The 18,487-nt window shown below is 37.8% G+C and overlaps 1 protein-coding gene across 2 annotated transcripts; it reads left to right on the top strand.

The window, feature by feature from the left end:
- Positions 1–15,941: 15,941 nt before the first annotated feature.
- On the top strand, positions 15,942–18,254 carry LOC104226899 (chlorophyllase-1-like). Of its 2 annotated transcripts, none has more exons than XM_009778994.2 (3): positions 15,942–16,174; positions 16,821–17,070; positions 17,691–18,254. In XM_009778994.2, exons 1-3 carry the CDS (start codon positions 16,085–16,087, stop codon positions 18,119–18,121), a joined length of 771 nt encoding a protein of 256 aa, XP_009777296.1. In that variant the 5' UTR covers positions 15,942–16,084; the 3' UTR covers positions 18,122–18,254. The 2 variants fall into 2 exon arrangements, with proteins under 2 accessions (XP_009777296.1, XP_009777295.1); XM_009778993.2 differs by having other exon boundaries at positions 15,972–16,360.
- Positions 18,255–18,487: the final 233 nt, after the last annotated feature.

Raw genomic sequence — 18,487 nt, 5'->3', positions numbered from 1 at the left:
AACCCATTTGGTAAAATAATCAATGGCTACCAGAATGAACCTGTGCCCATTGGATGCTGCCGGCTCAATTGGTCCAATCACATCCATGCCCCAGGCAACGAAGGGCCATGGTGCCGACATTGTGTGCAACTCGGATGGTGGAGAATGAATCAAATCTCCGTGTATCTGGCATTGATGACACTTGCGCACAAAACTGATACAATCTCGCTCCATGGTAAGCCAATAATAACCAGCTCGGAGGATTTTCTTTGCCAGTACATATCCGCTCATGTGGGGTCCGCAAACTCCCGAATGTACTTCAGACATGACAGCCGTAGCTTGTCTGGCATCTATGCATCTTAATAATCCAAGATCTGGTGTTCTTTTATACAAAACTCCCCCGCTTAAGAAGAATCCATTTGCCAATCGCCTAATGGTCCTCTTTTGATCTCCTGTGGCTTGTGCGGGATATATCCCCATCCTGATATACTCTTTGATGTCGTGGAACCATGGTTCACCATCAAATTCTTCTTCAACCCTATTGCAATAAACGTGCTAATTGTGGACTTGAATATGTAGTGGATCCACATAAGCTTTGTCCGGATGGTGCAACATTGATGCCAGGGTAGCCAATGCATCGGCAACCTCATTATGGATCCTTGGAATATGCCGGAACTCCACTGATTGAAACCGCTGACAAAGATCATGTAGACATTGTCGGTATGGTATGAGCTTCAAGTCTCGGGTTTCCCATTCTCCTTGAATTTGATGTACCAGAAGATCCGAATCTCCCATGACTAAGATTTCTTGGATACCCATGTCTGCGGCTAGCCTTAACCCCAAAATACAGGCTTCATATTCAGCCATATTATTGGTGCAATAAAATCGCAGTTGAGCCGTAACAGAATAGTGATGCCCTGTTTCAGAAATGATTACAGCTCCTATCCCGACTCCTTTCATGTTAGCAGCCCCATCGAAGAAAAGTTTCCATCCAGGTTTTTCAATTTGCTCGATCTCATCGATATGCATTATTTCTTCATCGGGAAAATAGGTTTTCAACGGCTCGTATTCCTCATCGACCGGGTTTTCGGCTAAATGATCGGCCAGTGCTTGGGCTTTCATTACAGTCCGAGTCACATAGATGATGTCAAATTCTGTGAGCAATATCTGCCACTTTGCAAGTCTTCCCGTTGGCATAGGCTTTTGAAAAATATATTTCAACGAATCCAGACGCGAAATGAGATAAGTGGTGTAGGAAGACAAATAGTGTTTCAACTTCTGAGCTACCCACGTTAGGGCGCAACATGTCTTCTCCAGATGAGTATACTTAACCTCATAAGCTGTGAATTTCTTGCTAAGGTAGTAGATGGCCTGTTCTTTTCTGCCAGTGAGGTCATGTTGCCCCAATACACAACCAAATGAATTTTCCAAGACCGTTAAGTAAAGAATCAGAGGTCTTTCTGGATCTGGCGGGACCAACACGGGTGGGTTTGACAAGTACCCTTTTATCTTATCAAACGCTTCTTGACACTCATCGGTCCATTTGACCGCAACATCCTTTTTCAACAATTTGAAAATTGGCTCACAGATTGTTGTGAGCTGAGCAATAAACCTGCTGATGTAATTTAACCTTCCCAACAAACTCATTACTTCAGTTTTGTTCCTTGGAGGTGGCAGTTCTTGGATGGCTTTGATTTTTGATGGGTCTAGCTCGATGCCTCGCCGACTGACTATGAATCCCAGCAACTTTCCAGATGGAACTCCAAATGCGCATTTGGCAGGGTTAAGCTTGAGGTTGTACCTGCGAAGTCTTAAGAAGAATTTCCTCAAATCCCCAACGTGGTCGGCCTGATGCTTTGATTTTATGATCACATCGTCCACGTATACCTCAATCTCCTTGTGTATCATATCATGAAACACTGTGGTCATCGCTCTCATGTAGGTTGCTCCGGCGTTCTTCAAACCGAATGGCATTACCCGGTAGCAATAAGTTCCCCATGGTGTGATGAATGCCGTCTTTTCTGCATCTTCTTCATCCATTAGAATTTGATGATACCCGGCATAACAATCCACGAAAGATCCTATATCATGCTTGGCACAATTATCGATCAAAATATGGATATTGGGTAATGGGAAATTATCCTTCGGACTTGCTTTGTTGAGATTGCGGTAGTCGACGCATACTCTAATTTTGTCGTCTTTCTTTGGCACAGGAACGATATTAGCTAACCAAACAGGATATCGAGTGACTCGAATGACCTTTGCTTCCAACTGTTTGGTGATTTCTTCCTTAATTCTCACACTCATATCAGGCTTGAATTTTCTCAGCCTCTGCTTGACAGGAGGCACCGTTGGATCGGTGGGCAATTTGTGAACCACTAAATCAGTGCTCAGGCCCGGCATGTCGTCATATGACCATGAAAAAACATCTTTGAATTCTATGAGTGCTTTAATTAACTCTTCTCGGATCTTTGGTTTGAGATGGACACTTATTTTAGTTTCCCGGATATTACTCGTGTCCCCTATATTGATGTCCTCGGTATCACTCAAGTTAGGTTTGGTTTTTTCCTCAAAGTGAATTAACTCTTTATTAATCTCTTCAAAAACCTCATCTTCATCATATTCTGATTCATAATCACAATATATTTCTTGAATTAATATTTTGGAACCAGATTGATTTTTAAGACTGGGCTGAGGATTCCTCATGCATGCCATATCACTAGAGCCAGCGTAAAAAGAACTGTACAGAAAAAGAAGAAAGGGAAAAAGAAAACTATCAGGAATGATAATGAAAAAGGAAACTGTATTTTATTGGATGATGAAAGATAACAAGGTTTGCACACTTCAAACAAACTGTAAGATAAGCATTGGGATTACAACCCTGAGGTAACCCAAACAAACTGAAAGAAAATCAAAATAAACTACCAAGACTCCTTTCGAATGGGGAGAGGAGTGGCTTTCCAATTATTAAGCTTTGTTTCTGGCCCAACGAATTGAACTTCTGCGTTGCTACACCCTTCTCCGCTTTCCAACATATTCACATCATTAAACAATTTCTCGAATCTTTCAATTAATTCCTCCTCAGGATTGACCCGGGATTTAGGAATTGTTGTTATCGGGCAATTTTTAGCACCGGTCTTGACAAAAGACTTTGACAGATGTGGGACTGGTTTTGGAAGAACCCATGCCTTGTGTTTCAGCTTTCTAGCCTTTTTCACATCGATGATAGTGGGTATAAATCCCAAACCAAATATTCCCCAGTTCTCAGGGAGAGATACTGGTTGTATAATTCCTTGCAAAGATGAGCCCAGACCTTTGCCGGGTATAAAACCATTTTTTAACATTTCATAGGCTACCATGACTGATGCAGAGGTTATCTTTGGATTCGGAAGGTACTTCCCCTCTGGAATTTTCTCTACCGACACTGTATCGGACACTTGGTATACCCATGGTCCCTGGTCATTTTCTATTCCCTCGACCGGTACAATGGCACTGCTGTGAGCATTTAAACTTTCTTCCCCATGCACAACTATTTCTTGATGATCCCATTCAAACTTGACCGCCTGGTGTAGTGTTGACGGGACTGCTTTAGCAGCATGGATCCATGGTCGACCCAACAACAAGTTATAAGAAACAGTTATGTCCAGTACTTGAAATTCCATTGTGAATTCAACCGGCCCTATTGTCAGTTCCAACACTATGTCGCCACATGAATCTCTGCTTCCACCGTCAAACCCCCGTACGCAAATACTATTCTTCTGGATCCTCTCTTCTTTGATTTTCAATTTGCTTAAAGTGGAGAGAGGGCAGATGTTTGCACTTGATCCGTTGTCAACCAATACCCGGGTTACTACGGAGTTTTCGCATTTCACGGTGAGGTAAAGAGCTCTGTTGTGCTCGGTACCTTCCACAGACAATTCATCATCAGAAAATGTAATTCTGTTTGCCTCAAAGATTTTGTTGGCTATTCTTCCCAAATGATTTACAGAGATTTTTTCAGGAACATGAGCCTCATTTAGGATTTTCATCAAAGCCAGACGGTGCTCCTCTGAATGGATCAGTAATGACAACAATGAAATTTGAGCGGGCGTCTTCTTTAGTTGATCCACAATAGAATAGTCATGGAGTTTCATTTTTCTTAAAAACTCTTCCGCTTCTTCTTCCGTCACAGCTCTCTTTATTGGTGTTGGATTATTTTTATTTTTTCTTAACTCTTCGGGAGTAAAACATATTCCCGAACGAGTCAAGCCTTGCACCTCACACACTTCTTCCTTGACTTCTTTTCCCTTGTACATTACAGTCACACGTTCATAGTTCCATGGAATGGCCTTGTTGTTGATCACTGGTAGCTGAGTTACAGGTGTGATAATAACCCGATCTACACGGGCTCCTTCCACGACTACAATGGGTTTACTGGCAACCCCTGGTACTATCACTTTCAACCTTTCTTGCTTTGTGGCAACCTTGCTCGAAGACCCCTTCTCGTCTACCACAGATGGTTCATCACCATTTCTGCTCTGCTTAGGTACCGGCTTCTCCTCTGTTAACTGCTTATCTGGCTTGGCTTCATGAGACTTGATCATCATGACAGTTTGTGACGGCTTCTTTGTCTCCCCATCAGCTTGTATGATTTCTATCATATTGGCCTCCTGATGGGCTGGCATCGGATTTCTATTGATATTGGGAGCTTCGGGGTTTTGAACCTCAATTTTATTAGTATCAATCAGCTCTTGTATTGTATTTTTCAAATGCCAGCATTTCTCCGTATCATGGCCTGGTGTACCGGAGCAATACTCACAGCTAATGGTGTAGTCCAAATTCTTTGGAGGAGGATTGGGTAGCTTGGATTGTATTGGTCTTAGCATGTCCAGCTGTCTCAGCCTGTGGAATAGACTAGTGTAAGACTCTCCCAATGGAGTGTAGGTTTTCTTTTTCTGTTCCCTTTCTCCCCTGAATACTGGCCTAGGCCTGAAACCTGGTCCGGGATAGGCTCGTGGGTAAGTACTTGGTATGGCAGGAGCACGCCAATTAGCGTGAACAGGTGGCTGATTGTATGCTTGTGCATGGTTAATGGAAAAATGAGGCTCTGAAGGGTGATAGTAGTGTTGGGATGAATCGCGGTGGTAAGTTGATTGGCGAGGTCATTGTTGATTATAGTAAGGCGGTGAACTTCTGGGTCCCAACCAAATTCCCGAATCAACTACCGCTGCTTCCTCCCTCTTCTTTCTTCCGATTCCTCCTACCTCGCCTTGAATAGCTTGAGTAGTCGCCTTAATTGCTGAATAGCTCATGATTTTGTTTGTCTTGAGGCCTTCTTCCACCTTACCTCCCATTTTTACTACTTCGTTGAATGATTTGCCTACTGCTGAAACCAAATGGGCATAGTAAGTTGGTTCCAAGGCTTGGAGGAAGTAGTCTACCATTTCACTCTCCTTCATAGGAGGATCCACTCTTGCTGCCTGTTCTCTCCACCGGAAGCCATACTCTCTGAAACTTTCATTGTGTTTCTTCTCAAATTTTGTCAAAGATAGTCGATCTGGGATGATTTCCAGATTGTATTGGAAATGGTATGCGAATGCCTGTGCCAGGTCATCCCAGGTGTACCATCTCCCATGGTCCTGGCGTGTATACCACTCCAAAGCTGATCCGCTTAAACTTTGACTGAAGTAAGCCATCAATAATTCGTCCTTTCCCCCAGCTCCTCGCATCTTGCTGCAGAAACCCCTTAAGTGGGCTACTGGGTCGCCGTGCCCATTGTATAGGTCAAATTTAGGCATCTTGAAGCCAACTGGTAATTGTACATTTGGGAACAAGCACAAATCCTTGTAAGCTACACTAACTTGCCCACCTAATCCTCGCATGTCTCTGAACGATTGTTCTAGACTTTTGACCTTCCTGAACATCTCTTCTTGCTCAGCATTTTTGGCTGGCTTGTCAATTTTGGTTGGGAGGTCAAAACGAGGAGTAGTTGAATGGATTTCGGAGGCTTTGAGGGTGGGCTCCGGGGGTAATATTGGTTGTCCTGGGCCTGGAATGTAGGCTCACTAGGAAATTTATGGAGTGTAGCTGTGGGAGGTACCATAAAGACAGGAGTTACAGGTGGAGGAAAGTATGGAACTGGTTTAGGAGGGGGAGACTGCGGTGTCTGAGAGGTGGTTCCTCGGTAGTGTTGGTAAATGGGGAAATTTGGGGATAATTCAGTGGTAATATTATCCTGAGTTTGGGTCATTGATGGAGCAGGGTTAGTTGGGTAAGATGGGGGTAACTGCCCTGTAGACCAGGCCTGGTACATTTCAGCCATTTGCTGCTTGAGTTTAAACATCTCTTCTTTCATTTTCCCGACATCCATCTCCTCTAGCTCAATACCTGTGTCAACATCTGGGATAGACATACTTTCGGGTATTGGTCCTTTTGATCTCGTGTGATAATGATAATATGCCAGTATACTCTTTAGAGAAACTAACTGCTTGAATTCTGGAAATGAATAAACTTGTTAGTTTTGAGAGTTTAACACATATATAATTACACGTTGAGATGCAATGCTCCTAGACAAGTAACCCCTTTCTATTATGCATTTGCTCGGCTGCTTGTGTCGTCCCAGCTTTCTTGAAATTTTTATTGTTACTCACTTTTATTTTATTTTTTATATATCTTTTATTGTGGTGGTCGAATCTTATAAAGATTGCCTACGTATCATGCCCCCACATGAATCGGACCTTGCGTAGTTCGGACATGAGGTAAACACTTTTATTCATTATACAAAGATGAACAGACATTACATTTGAAAACTTTATAATAAAATGGTTTAAAACACGCATACTTAAATCAAAATAAAAGATACAACTCTTAACATCTCACAACATGCCCCACTTTCCACTTTTGTTGTCAATCATTAGATTATTTGCTCAATGTGGGGCTTGACCTGGATGACCTCCCAGCGTACAATACATTCTTTCCAACTCTATTGCTAGATGACGGGCAAAAGTGGGTGCGTGCTCTGTAAACCTTTCATAATCCATTCCTTGGCAGTTTACATAACTTTGAGAGGTGTAGACTGTCATGTCGTGGATTTGTGTCCTGAAATCTTGGAGACGTTGGCCTTGATTCTGCAATTACTGCTGGTGAGTGGTGGATATATCTCTGACACGGTCTTCACGATCTAGAGCTGACTCTAATAGAGCTCGGAGCCTGGCCTGCTCTAATCTTGCCTGCGCTCTTTCTCTGTCGATGTCCGCTTGTTGATGCTCTCTGTTGTATCTTCTTGCCTCTTCTAGTTGTGCACGAAGTTGGTCTTCTGATCGTATCCAATGGTCTTTTTCCTTCTTGAATTGTGCCCTGTCTTCTTCGGATTGCCTATCTCGGCGTTCCTTATTAGATCTGGCTTCTTCGTTTAATTGTTGGATTCTTTCTTTTGCTTTGCTCAACGCCCTTTCGTTTGCAGCAAGAATGGAATCATAATCTTGCATTCTTTCAAAAAGATTGGCGATGGTTTTTTGATCCTTCCAACTCCTCATTAGCGTTTCAGAAGCCTTTTTCATTTTCTGAAATCGAGCATGAAGATTTTCATTCTCACAAGCTAGACTCTTCTTCTCGCCTTCAGCTTCTTGTGCTTGCAAATCTTTCTCCAGACTGAGGCTCCTTAGATTTTCCTTTAGGGCATGGATAGTTGCTTTGTACCCTTTTTCCTTTTCTCCCCAGATTAACCGCTCTTGGATTTTATCATTAAAGTTTTGAATATGGGGTCTTTTTGTTGGCCTTCTTAGCTCAGGTTCTGGTACATCATCCACGCGAGACCGTTTCTCAAACCACCTTGCATATCCAGGATTTATCTCACCCTTTGTAGTGTCTGGGACTTGAGTATCACTTTTCAAGTATCGACATCCATTCCACATCTGCTGAATTAGAGCCTCGGGAATAGTGGCTTCCGGGTGTAATTCGATTACTTGCATACTCAAATCTTCATCATCAGGAACTACTTGGTATCTCCCTAGTTGTCTTAGGACTCTTAGTGGCGCATATGGCTGGATGCTTCTTAATCCCAATAGTAGCAAATAACTATTTGAGGTTGACATGTGTATCACTTCCCTCATCGGGAGCCATCCCAAAGTCCACTCAATTTGATTTGCCGTTAAAGCCCTTAGATGAGATACCCATGCTTCTATCCCTTCTGGGGACTTATAATCCTTTATTCTTTCCTCATAACTCTCGATGCAATTATCATTGCTTGGCCCATATTGTATGATCTTGGGCTGTTGTCGGAGATGTTCAATCACCCACATTTGCAACAAAATTTTGCATACTTCGAAGACTTTTGCTCCTGACTTACATAAAGTCAACGTCCGATAAATGTCTAAGAGAATGATGGGGACAAGGGTGTGATTTTCCTTGGTGGTGAGGATTTGCACAACTTTTGCGGTGCGAATATCAATCGTTCGCTCTTTGTTTGGGAAGACCATGATTCCTAGAAAAGCCACCATGAAGACAAAGCGACGGTGAATCTGCCAAGTGTCTTTGTTTTGCTTGTTAGTAAGGCCTTTCTCATGAATTTCGAATCCATCTGACTTTCCGAACCTTGAATATAAGAAGTTGAACGAACAACATCCGTTGATGACATTGCTTTTCCTGATTTGATTACTGATGTTCAGAAGACCGAAGAATCGATGTACCGAGGGAGCCTTTGTGAATATCAGGCTCTGATTTCTTAGACTTCCGTCAGAACCAGCATATCCAGCTATCTTCTCTAATGTAGGAGTAAGCTCGAAATCAGAGAAACGAAAGACATTGTGAACAGGGTCCCAAAAAGTTACTAACGCCGCAATCAGATCATCACGGGGTTTAACTTTCATAATATCCGTGAGATTTCCCAAATGCTTGACGACCCATTTTTGACCATCTTCGCCTAATTCATACCACCACATTTGAAGCTGAAATAGAAACTCGTCTGTATTCGTGGATGAGGGGTTTTGTGTGGTGCTCATTTTGTATCTGAAATTTAATTTAATAAAGTCAAGATTCATTTTGAAAATATACACTGAAAAAAAAATCATTTTCATTTTTTATTTTTATTTATTAACACCCTTTTTTTTCAAGATTTAAAACTATTTTTTGGGAATTTTTTTTTTTAAAAAAACAACCCATTTTATTCCTCGGTTCTCACAATGATTTCAATTAAGCTGGTCAACAAGCATGTTCGAGGCAAATGAATGCACAGGTAGCAAGTAGGATGCATCAGGATGGTCTTTTTATTTCGGGTTCACCTGTCCTAGACAGACCCAACCCCTGTGTTGAGTCTCCAAGGTCAGATGTACATGATGCAAATAGACGTTCCTACTAGGGATCCGGTACATGGCTGAGTTATTCTAGGTAAAAACCTGAGGCATATTGTTCTAAACCTGGCTTACCCAAACGGACAGTTTGAGCCGAAGTGGGGGCAACGTACCGGGAGCACGAAAGTCTACCTAGCCTAGTTACTTGTCCCAACTCCGTCTTATTTGGTATGACTTTAACAGAAAGGTGGGCCACGCGCACGTGTACACCATAAATTCAGAAGACTCAGAAAGAAGGGTGTTTCGCAGCAGTTGTATATATTCACAATTCAAATAATATTAAAGCGGTAAAAAAAATAACATTTAGCATATTAAGCATATAGACAGTTGAAAATCATATAGTAAATAAAGCCAATTATCGCAGTTATTTTAAGCTCGAATTCTTTAAACCCTGAACCAGTGGTTCTGGGTTACAGGAAATAATAAAAGTCCCCAGCAGAGTCACCAGAGCTGTCGCACCTCCTTTTTCCGCACCCGCGGGGCGCGTAGGGAGTTTTCTCCAATTAAAGGACAGTCAAAACGGGATTTATTTATTTATTTCAGAGTCGCCACCTGAGAATTTTAAGGCGTCCCAAGTCACCAGTTTTAATCCCTGAATCGAGGAGAATATGACTCTGTTTGTTATTCTGCGAACCAGAAATCCTGAGTAAGGAATTCTGTTAATCCGGAAGAAGGTGTTAGGCATTTCCGAATTCCGTGGTTCTAGCACGGTCGCTTAACTGTTTTTTTATTCTTGGCTTATCTTGATTTTACATTTTTATTGCAGGATTTTGTTACCGCTTCTGTTTATTGTTTACAATTATATAAACGAATTACGCGTACGTATATTCGTATTATATACCTTTTATAATTACAGAGAATCGTGCCACGCATACGTGTACACAAAAGGTTGATAATATTTATTTTTTTATATTTTTATTATATATAAAAAAATCATACGTTCGAAGTTAGAAATAAAATTAAGAACACTGTCGCCCTTGTATGATTAAACAGTGAACTGCACATCTCGGGTTATATGAAATTATTTTAACATCCTTGGAGAAATCCCTTTTATTAAATATTCGCTCGAAGTTGCGCGAACGCATAATCCGAATTTGCTTTTAAAAAATATAATCAGGTTACGCGAACGCATCCCTAATCGCGCAAAATATTTGTAATGGTATTATGAATTTTCCACAAATTGTTTATTATATTCATATATTTTTATGTGAAAATCATGAGAAATTCCCATTTTTAGAGGCCCTTAAATTCTTTGAAAAGAATTCACAATTTATTAAATGTTTACAGCTGATTATATTCTTTCGAGCCATTCAAATTTTAGGAGTAAAATAAACAAAGTGTGATTAAGACTACCATTTTTCTCGTAAATACGATATATATATATATATATATATATATATATATATATATATATATATATATATATATATACCCAAAAATGAATTGCATATGAAACTAAAAAATAATTTATAAAGGGAAGAGATATTTTTGAAGAATTTTCAATATTTTTATTTAATGCAAATTCTATTTCTACTTACCATTGATATAAAATGTTGCAATTCGTGCTTATACATCTCATCTCATTCTCATATACTTGTTTTTAATCTAATTGGCGAAATTATTTTAATTAATTCTGCTTATGATTGAGTTTGGGATATATACACATAATCAAACCAATTTGATTCTCAATCTATGTGAATTATTGCTAAACACTACTTTCGCATTGTATAAATTCCTAGGCCCTTTGTTATTAAGAAAGAGAATAAGTCTACTTGTTGACTTAATAAAATGATATTGCATACAACATTATTCGCCATATCTTTGACATTGTGAATATAGCGGATTTTACTAAGGCAACTTTCAACTATTGATTATAAACATAACCATTGTTATGCCATAATATAGCAAAATGCAACCAACATCACCTAGCTTTAAACAACAACTAACTACTAACCAAATAGTCCAATAATGTATTTTTCCTTGATATTTTCATATTATGCTGCACCTAACTAACAATACCATAAAGTTCAAATAATGACCAACTTTCTGCCATGTTCCTTATTTTGACAGTTCAAATATGACTAAACTAATGAGATTTCGGAATGGCTAACATTATTACAAAGCTTTTATACGAATTTCAAAATAAGACAATTAACTTATAGCCATCGTGTTGAATTCACTACTAGTTAACTAACATGAAACAAAACTGAAATTTAAACTAATGAACTCGGACGAATGGAAAACAGAATTATAATTTCCAAGCTTCATTTATTTGTCATGTTGAAGCTCTTCATAACATGAGTTTAAAATATATGTACCTGGAAATGAAGGTAGAAGGAGTAAATTTCAGCAATAATAACAGCAACAAAACATCGGCAGAATATACCAATAACACAGCAAGTCTGAACAAGACCCGTTAACCTAGATGAACAGTGACAGAAACTTGAGAAAAAATTTCAGATTCAAACTGAACAATATCCACAAACAAACAACGGACAGATTCTAGAAGAATAACATTTTTCAGATTTCAGTTTCTTTCCTGTTTCAGATTCCTATTTCTGATTTTTCTGTTTCTGCTTTTGTATCTGTTTCAGATTGTGTGTGTGTGTGTGTGTGTGAATATTCTCTTTTATATTTTTTTTTCTGTTTTCTTCATCTCTTTCCTCTTCTTACAAAATAATCTGAGTTCTTTTCTTTTCTTCAAAATCTCAGTCTTAAAAATCTCTCTCCAAATCTCCTCCTAAAATCTGTGTCCTGCTTCCTGTATTTATACATGTCTGTCCCTTTCTTTTTAAGTGCTGCCTGGACCCCCTTTTTGTTATCTAAGACAGATTTTCCCTTAAAATCTGCCACTGAACTGCTTTTTCTTATTCAAACAGCACTAAGGATACCTTTACTTTATTTTCAGCCCCTCCACTTCCTTTGGTTTCCTATTATCCTATTAGATTAACAGCCACTAACACTCCACTTCCAGCACACTAGCACTAACACTATTTTTTACTGTTTCATTCCCAGAAATGCCCTGAAATCCTACTGTTATTACTGCCCATTAATACAAGATCAGAATCTATTATGAAACAGATTTAAAAATCTGTTCAAACCTAATTATCAACCTGATTTAAAACAGCTAATACCAATTCTCTTAAGTTCCTAACACAGTTGTATCTACCCAACAATTGTGAAATTGAATTTGAACCTAACATCACAACAACATTATATTGAATTCAGCATATCAATCAAGCTGAATTTCAACATTGGACTAAAATTAAACAAATACAGGAGCATTGTCAATATACTGACAATGCCCTGAAACTTAAAGTTCAGGAAACAACATATACACAACATTTATTTTGACAGACTTATTGATTCACAAACGAGTATTAATCAACTGACTATCAAATACGAAACAAGTGATTACAACAAAATAATCCATCCAAAACAGGTTGTTTCAATCAACATTTTCAGGAACAGGATTTATAACACAACTAATCGACGAGTTTAATCGAGTCGATTACACACATTGTAAATAATCATAACCAACAGAAATAATTCACATTTTGATCAAGTAGACGGGTAGGAGACATAATCACAGAAATAAACAAAAATATGAAAAATTACACAGGTTATTAAAACAAACAACTATACATACGTAGGAAACAAAAAGAAAAATAGGGAAAATACCTTTACTTCTTCAAATTCAACCGGACTCAAACTCAACTTGGATTCGGACTTTTTGAAATCAAACAGACCTTAGTCGAAGTATTTTCAACTGAAAATACTTCGACTAAGGTCGATTAAACCTCAATCCCTCGTTTGAATTGAAAAAATTCCAAGATTGGAAAATTTTTAGGGTTTCAGATTTTGGATCTTAAATCCGAACACTTCTGGGCAGATTCGAAGGGAACCAAAGATGACACAAGGGTGAGGGAAGCCTAGGGGTCATTTGGTGTTAATTTGGAAGGAATCTGAGTGAGTTCATTTTTGATTCGAACCTTCAAAAGAAGATTCGAAGAGTTCTGAGGGGATTCGAACCAAACCAACACTAGATCCATAGCTAGGGTATCTAGGGGAAGCTGTGGTGTTATTTTGGAGGCCATCGGAGAAGATAAAGTTTTCAGGCCAACCTTCGATTTAAGATTCGAAGAGTTGGGGCCTGATTTGAAGGAAACCAATGCCAGATCCGTGAAGAGGAAGTTGTGAGGAGTCTGGGGTGTTAAGGTGATGACCGGCGGCGTTGTTGCCGCCGGGTTTCAGGAGATGGGATGCTAGGGCGGCTAGGGTTAGGGGTGTGTTTGAGGACGATGATGAACAGGAGAGGAGGGGGGTGTTTAGTTAGGGGGCCGGGGTAAGGATTTGGGGTTTATATAGGGGGAAGGTGGATTGATACTGGCCGTTAGATCAGGCAAAATGGATGGCCAGGATCTATATGCTTACATGAACGGCGTCGTTTTGGTTTAGTTGGGGAATGGGTCGGCCCGGGTACTGGATCGGGTAATGATCACGGGTTAGGTCAAAATCCTGGGAGCCCTTGGATCAAAAGTAATGAACGGCCCCGATCTATTGCAACCATACGACGCCGTATGGTTTGCATTTGAAATTAAATGGCCGGGCATCATCAAACGGCGTAGTATTTGCCCTATACTACGTCATTTGATGGTCTTCGGGTTGACTGACTTGGGCTGGGTTAAAATGTATTGTTTTGGGCCTGAATTTTTGTCAAATAAATGGCCCAGTCCGTTTTTTTTACATTTTAATCAACTCTTTTCAATTTCTAATTTTATTTTTTAATTATTAAAATCCTAATTAAAATTATTAAAAACAAAAATTATCATTACAAAAATACTGATTACTTTTAACAATTATTAACACATAGACAAAACATTAATCACACAGTGAAACATTTAAAATAGAACCAATGCATATCTTGTGATTTTATTTTTAAATCAATTATTAAATGCATAATTAAATCCTAGATATGCATGAAACATATATTTTTATTTTAATTTTTTTTAATTATAACAAAGCAAACATTTACGGATAACACAAATAATTTACAAACACCACACAAATTCTAAAAATTGCACACTAAAAGAGATTTATTTTATTTTTGATTTATTTTGGAGTAGTTTTCGTGAGGCAAAAATCACGTGCTCACAATAGGTTTTAGGAATTAGTATTTTGAGTTTAATTACTTGTTGGCTTGTAATAGTTTTCATAATTCCAAGGCTCAAAGAAAATTTAATGCATTATTATTTTTAAACTTACTAAATAAATATATTTTCTACATGTAAAATTTATTCGGTACAGTTCGGATTTTTTTCCGGTTTATTTTTATAAAATAAAAACCTACCCTAATTATCGGTGCGATTATAAATTTATATAAAAACCTACGGTTTCTTAAAAAGAAACCTAAAAATCAGTTCGGTGCGGTACGATTCGATCGATTTAGTCGATTTTCGAATATCCATTGACACCCCTAATAACAATTATAGAAAGATCTAAGATCTGATTATATCGAGAAACAAATGCAAACTACGAATTCCCAGCTCCATTTAACCTTTGTCATTGCTCCCATGTTCATGCACTTTGACCGCTCTTCCAAATGTTCCAAAAAAGACAAAATGAGAGATATATATGCATGTGACATTAATTACCTCAAACCTAAGACTTGACATTTGTCCAAATAAGAGAGCTATTATTATAAAGAAGTTGCTTCTGGGACACAAATTGAGTTCATCCATTTGCTCGAATGTCAAATGTTTTTCCGAATTCAAAGTATTTTGCTCTTATAAAGTTAATTTGAAATTTGCTTTAATTTTTTAGTATTATTCTCAAAGGAAAAATACACTACCTTTCTCATATTTCAATTATAAAATTATACTGAGTTTATTATTGTATCCACAAAAAAAAAACATAATATTTGAAGTGAGGCTCCATCTATTTTATTTCATATCATAATTTTTTCATTTTAGTTTGTCCCATAAAAAAATAACATATTTTTATAGTATTTAAAATTACTTTCCTTTAGCAATCCAATTTTAGCATTAATGAATTGCTCATAATAACAAGATATCTTTAAGATCACAAGATACTCAAATATATATATATATATATATATATATATATATATATATATATATATATATATATATATATATATATTGTTAAACATCTTTCGACTTCTTGCATTACGCAATCAATTCAAGTCCCAAAAGTCATCATTATAATGATGAAGTCACGTACCAATTTAGCTTCATGAATTTAGTCATCATTATAATGATGAAGTCCCTTCCGTGTAGCTTCATGAATTGCGGAAAGTCACGTACCAATTTAGCAACGTAGCCATGATTTTAATTTTAAGTAGAACATTAGAACAACGATTTTAAGAGCTATTAATAACTAGGTTATACGTTTAATATTTGTATATATTTAGTGAATTTCTTAATACAGATATATTGTTTGAGTAAAATTTATTGGGTTTAGCCGAACCTCTTCATTGGGTGAACACTCTGTATTGAGCACTCTGTGCGCACTGAGTAAGTTCCCACAGTATAATAGCTTACAAACCACATGGAATGTAAACTGCACTAGACAAGTTCTGTGCGTCAGGCTCGATCCAGACCATTTGCATGGATGACCGCCCTCCAAACCAACTGGGCCATCCCGAAGGGACCCCGTGCGTACGATTGCTATTATAAATCTCAGAAAAAACGTTGTTTGCTGCATGCAAAAAGTCGACGTACAGAAAATAAGAGCGCGAGAGAGAGAAAGAAAGAAAGATGGAAAAGGTTCTTGAGAAACCGCTATTACATTATGATGGATCATTATCTGTTTTTAGAGAAGGAGATGTGGCTGTGAAAATAACAAAGGTGAAAAATGGATCATTAAATAATGATAATCTTTCACCCCCAACTTCATTGTTAGTTGTTTCACCAATCATACCAGGAACTTATCCAGTTTTACTCTTTTTTCATGGCTTCGTTCTCAAGCCTATATGGTACAAGTCTCTCCTTCAACATATTTCTTCCCACGGCTATATAGTTGTTGCTCCACAGGTACTAATCCCCCAAGTTTGTTGGATAGAGCGTCGAATTCAGAATTGAGCGTTAGCAGGTTAAAAATGAGTATAATTAATCTTTTATAATATACGTACAATTTTTTTTTGTATATCTACTTTATAATAGTTATACAGATAACTCGAGTAAAAAAAAATAAAATAGGTTTAATTGAACTCGCACAAGTTGTCGTCTTAAATCTGCCTCTATTGGATGTTAATTATATATATTTTGTATGACTCATTGGTCAAAATAGATATTGATCAAATGAACTCTAGATATAGATGCATTTTGTACGTATTACTTGGATAATATATATATATATATATTTTCAAGATTCTGAGTCGAATACAGTAGTATTTCCAATATATGTAGTGATTTGTGAATAACTTACTTGGTTGCATAATAACTTAATCCATCTCTTTAATTTGTTAACCCTTACATGATTCGGATTTTGCAGTTTTCTCCTGTGGCTTCTGAAATCCAGGAAGTGAAAAAAGCAGCCAAAGTTACAGAATGGGTAAGCAATGGCGCCCTCGAATCCGTTCTCCCGGAGAAAGTGCAGCCGGATTTACTCAAGCTCGCCGTCTCCGGCCACAGCAGAGGTGGTAAAACAGCATTTTCACTAGCTTTAGGATATGGCGACCTCTCCAGCTCAACCCCAACGCCTATCAAATTTCAAGCTCTTCTAGGAATCGATCCAGTTGCAGGTAATTAGGATGTCAAATGGACGAATTGAGCTTAATTTGGGCCTGTAAATGTATTGAATCAATAGACATGTTAGGTCATAACAGAAATCATTGTAATTTGTTTATTTACTCTTTTATTATTTATTTATTTTCAAAATTAAGCTAACATAAGCTTATTCTTTTATTTATCATGATAACAAACCCAAAAGATAGACTTTCAGTTTAAAAGAAATGATTACATATTTTTATAGTTGCAAGCAATTTAAATTTGAATTTTTCGTTTTACCATTAATTAAATTTTTTTATAGCTACAGTACAATTGTTATGACATTTAAAATCATACGTGTTAAATATCTCATAGCCACGCAAATATTATGACATTGTTAATAGCACGTATTTCAAAAGTCTTTTTTATTTTTTATTAAATTCTATATCGAATCAAACTATGTCATACAAATTATAACGAATGAAGCACTATATATTCTTTTATGTTTTGATAATTTATTTTATTGGTTAATTTGTTCTAAATAGGCTGCCCAAATTGGCCAAAGCGTCTAGATAGGCTAACTTAGTTATGCCCAAATTGACTCCCCGAGCAGAGTTATATTTACATGAGCTAAATTTACGCCACTTATTTGCAGGTTCTTCTCCGTCCAGCCAATCTGCTCCGAAAATTCTCCAATATATTCCTCGAAATTTCGATCAGACGGTCCCTGTGGCGGTGATCGGCGCCGGCTTGTCAAATCAACGTGCGCATTATATCTTCCCACCCTTTGCACCAAACGGTGTCAACCATTCGGAGTTTTTTAACGAGTGCAAACCACCTTGCTATTATTTTCTTGCTAAGGATTATGGACATACTGATATTTTAGATGACAAAATTGCTGCAATTGCGAGTTTGGTTGCAAAGAGTGGGAAGGGATCAAAGGACCTTATGAGAAAGGCTGTTGGAGGGATTGTCGTGGCATTTCTTGAGGCTAAATTAGGAGGGAAAGTAGATAATCTAAATGCCATTGTTCAAGAACCTTCTCTTGCTCCCATCACCCTTGATCCAGTCATATCTGTCAAATAATTTTTTCTTGTAATTGTTTTGTGTTATTGATTTTAAATAGTTGTTCATATTGGACGACCACAAAGTATTCTGTCTCTCAAGAATAAGTTCAGATTAATATATATATGCAATGACAGTATAAGAAGTTACTACATATTTATATGTTATATTTGCCTTCTTTTGCCATGATCCGACCTAACCCAAAGTTCACTAAAGCATAGGTAAAAAATGGAAGCTAACAGCTTGTGTTACTCATCGTTTCATAATATATTGTATTGTATTGTATTGTATCGTTTGGTGAATACAATGTTTGGATGGATTGTGTCATTTTATCGTCGTTTCATAGTATCACGCACCAGTAATATGATGAATAAACTTGCAATATTA

The sequence above is a fragment of the Nicotiana sylvestris genome, chromosome 6, assembly GCF_000393655.2.
Source record: "Nicotiana sylvestris chromosome 6, ASM39365v2, whole genome shotgun sequence".
NCBI classification, from domain to species: Eukaryota; Viridiplantae; Streptophyta; class Magnoliopsida; order Solanales; family Solanaceae; genus Nicotiana; species Nicotiana sylvestris.
Note: the sequence above shows the minus strand (reverse complement) of the source record. Positions and strands in the feature narration are given on the sequence as shown.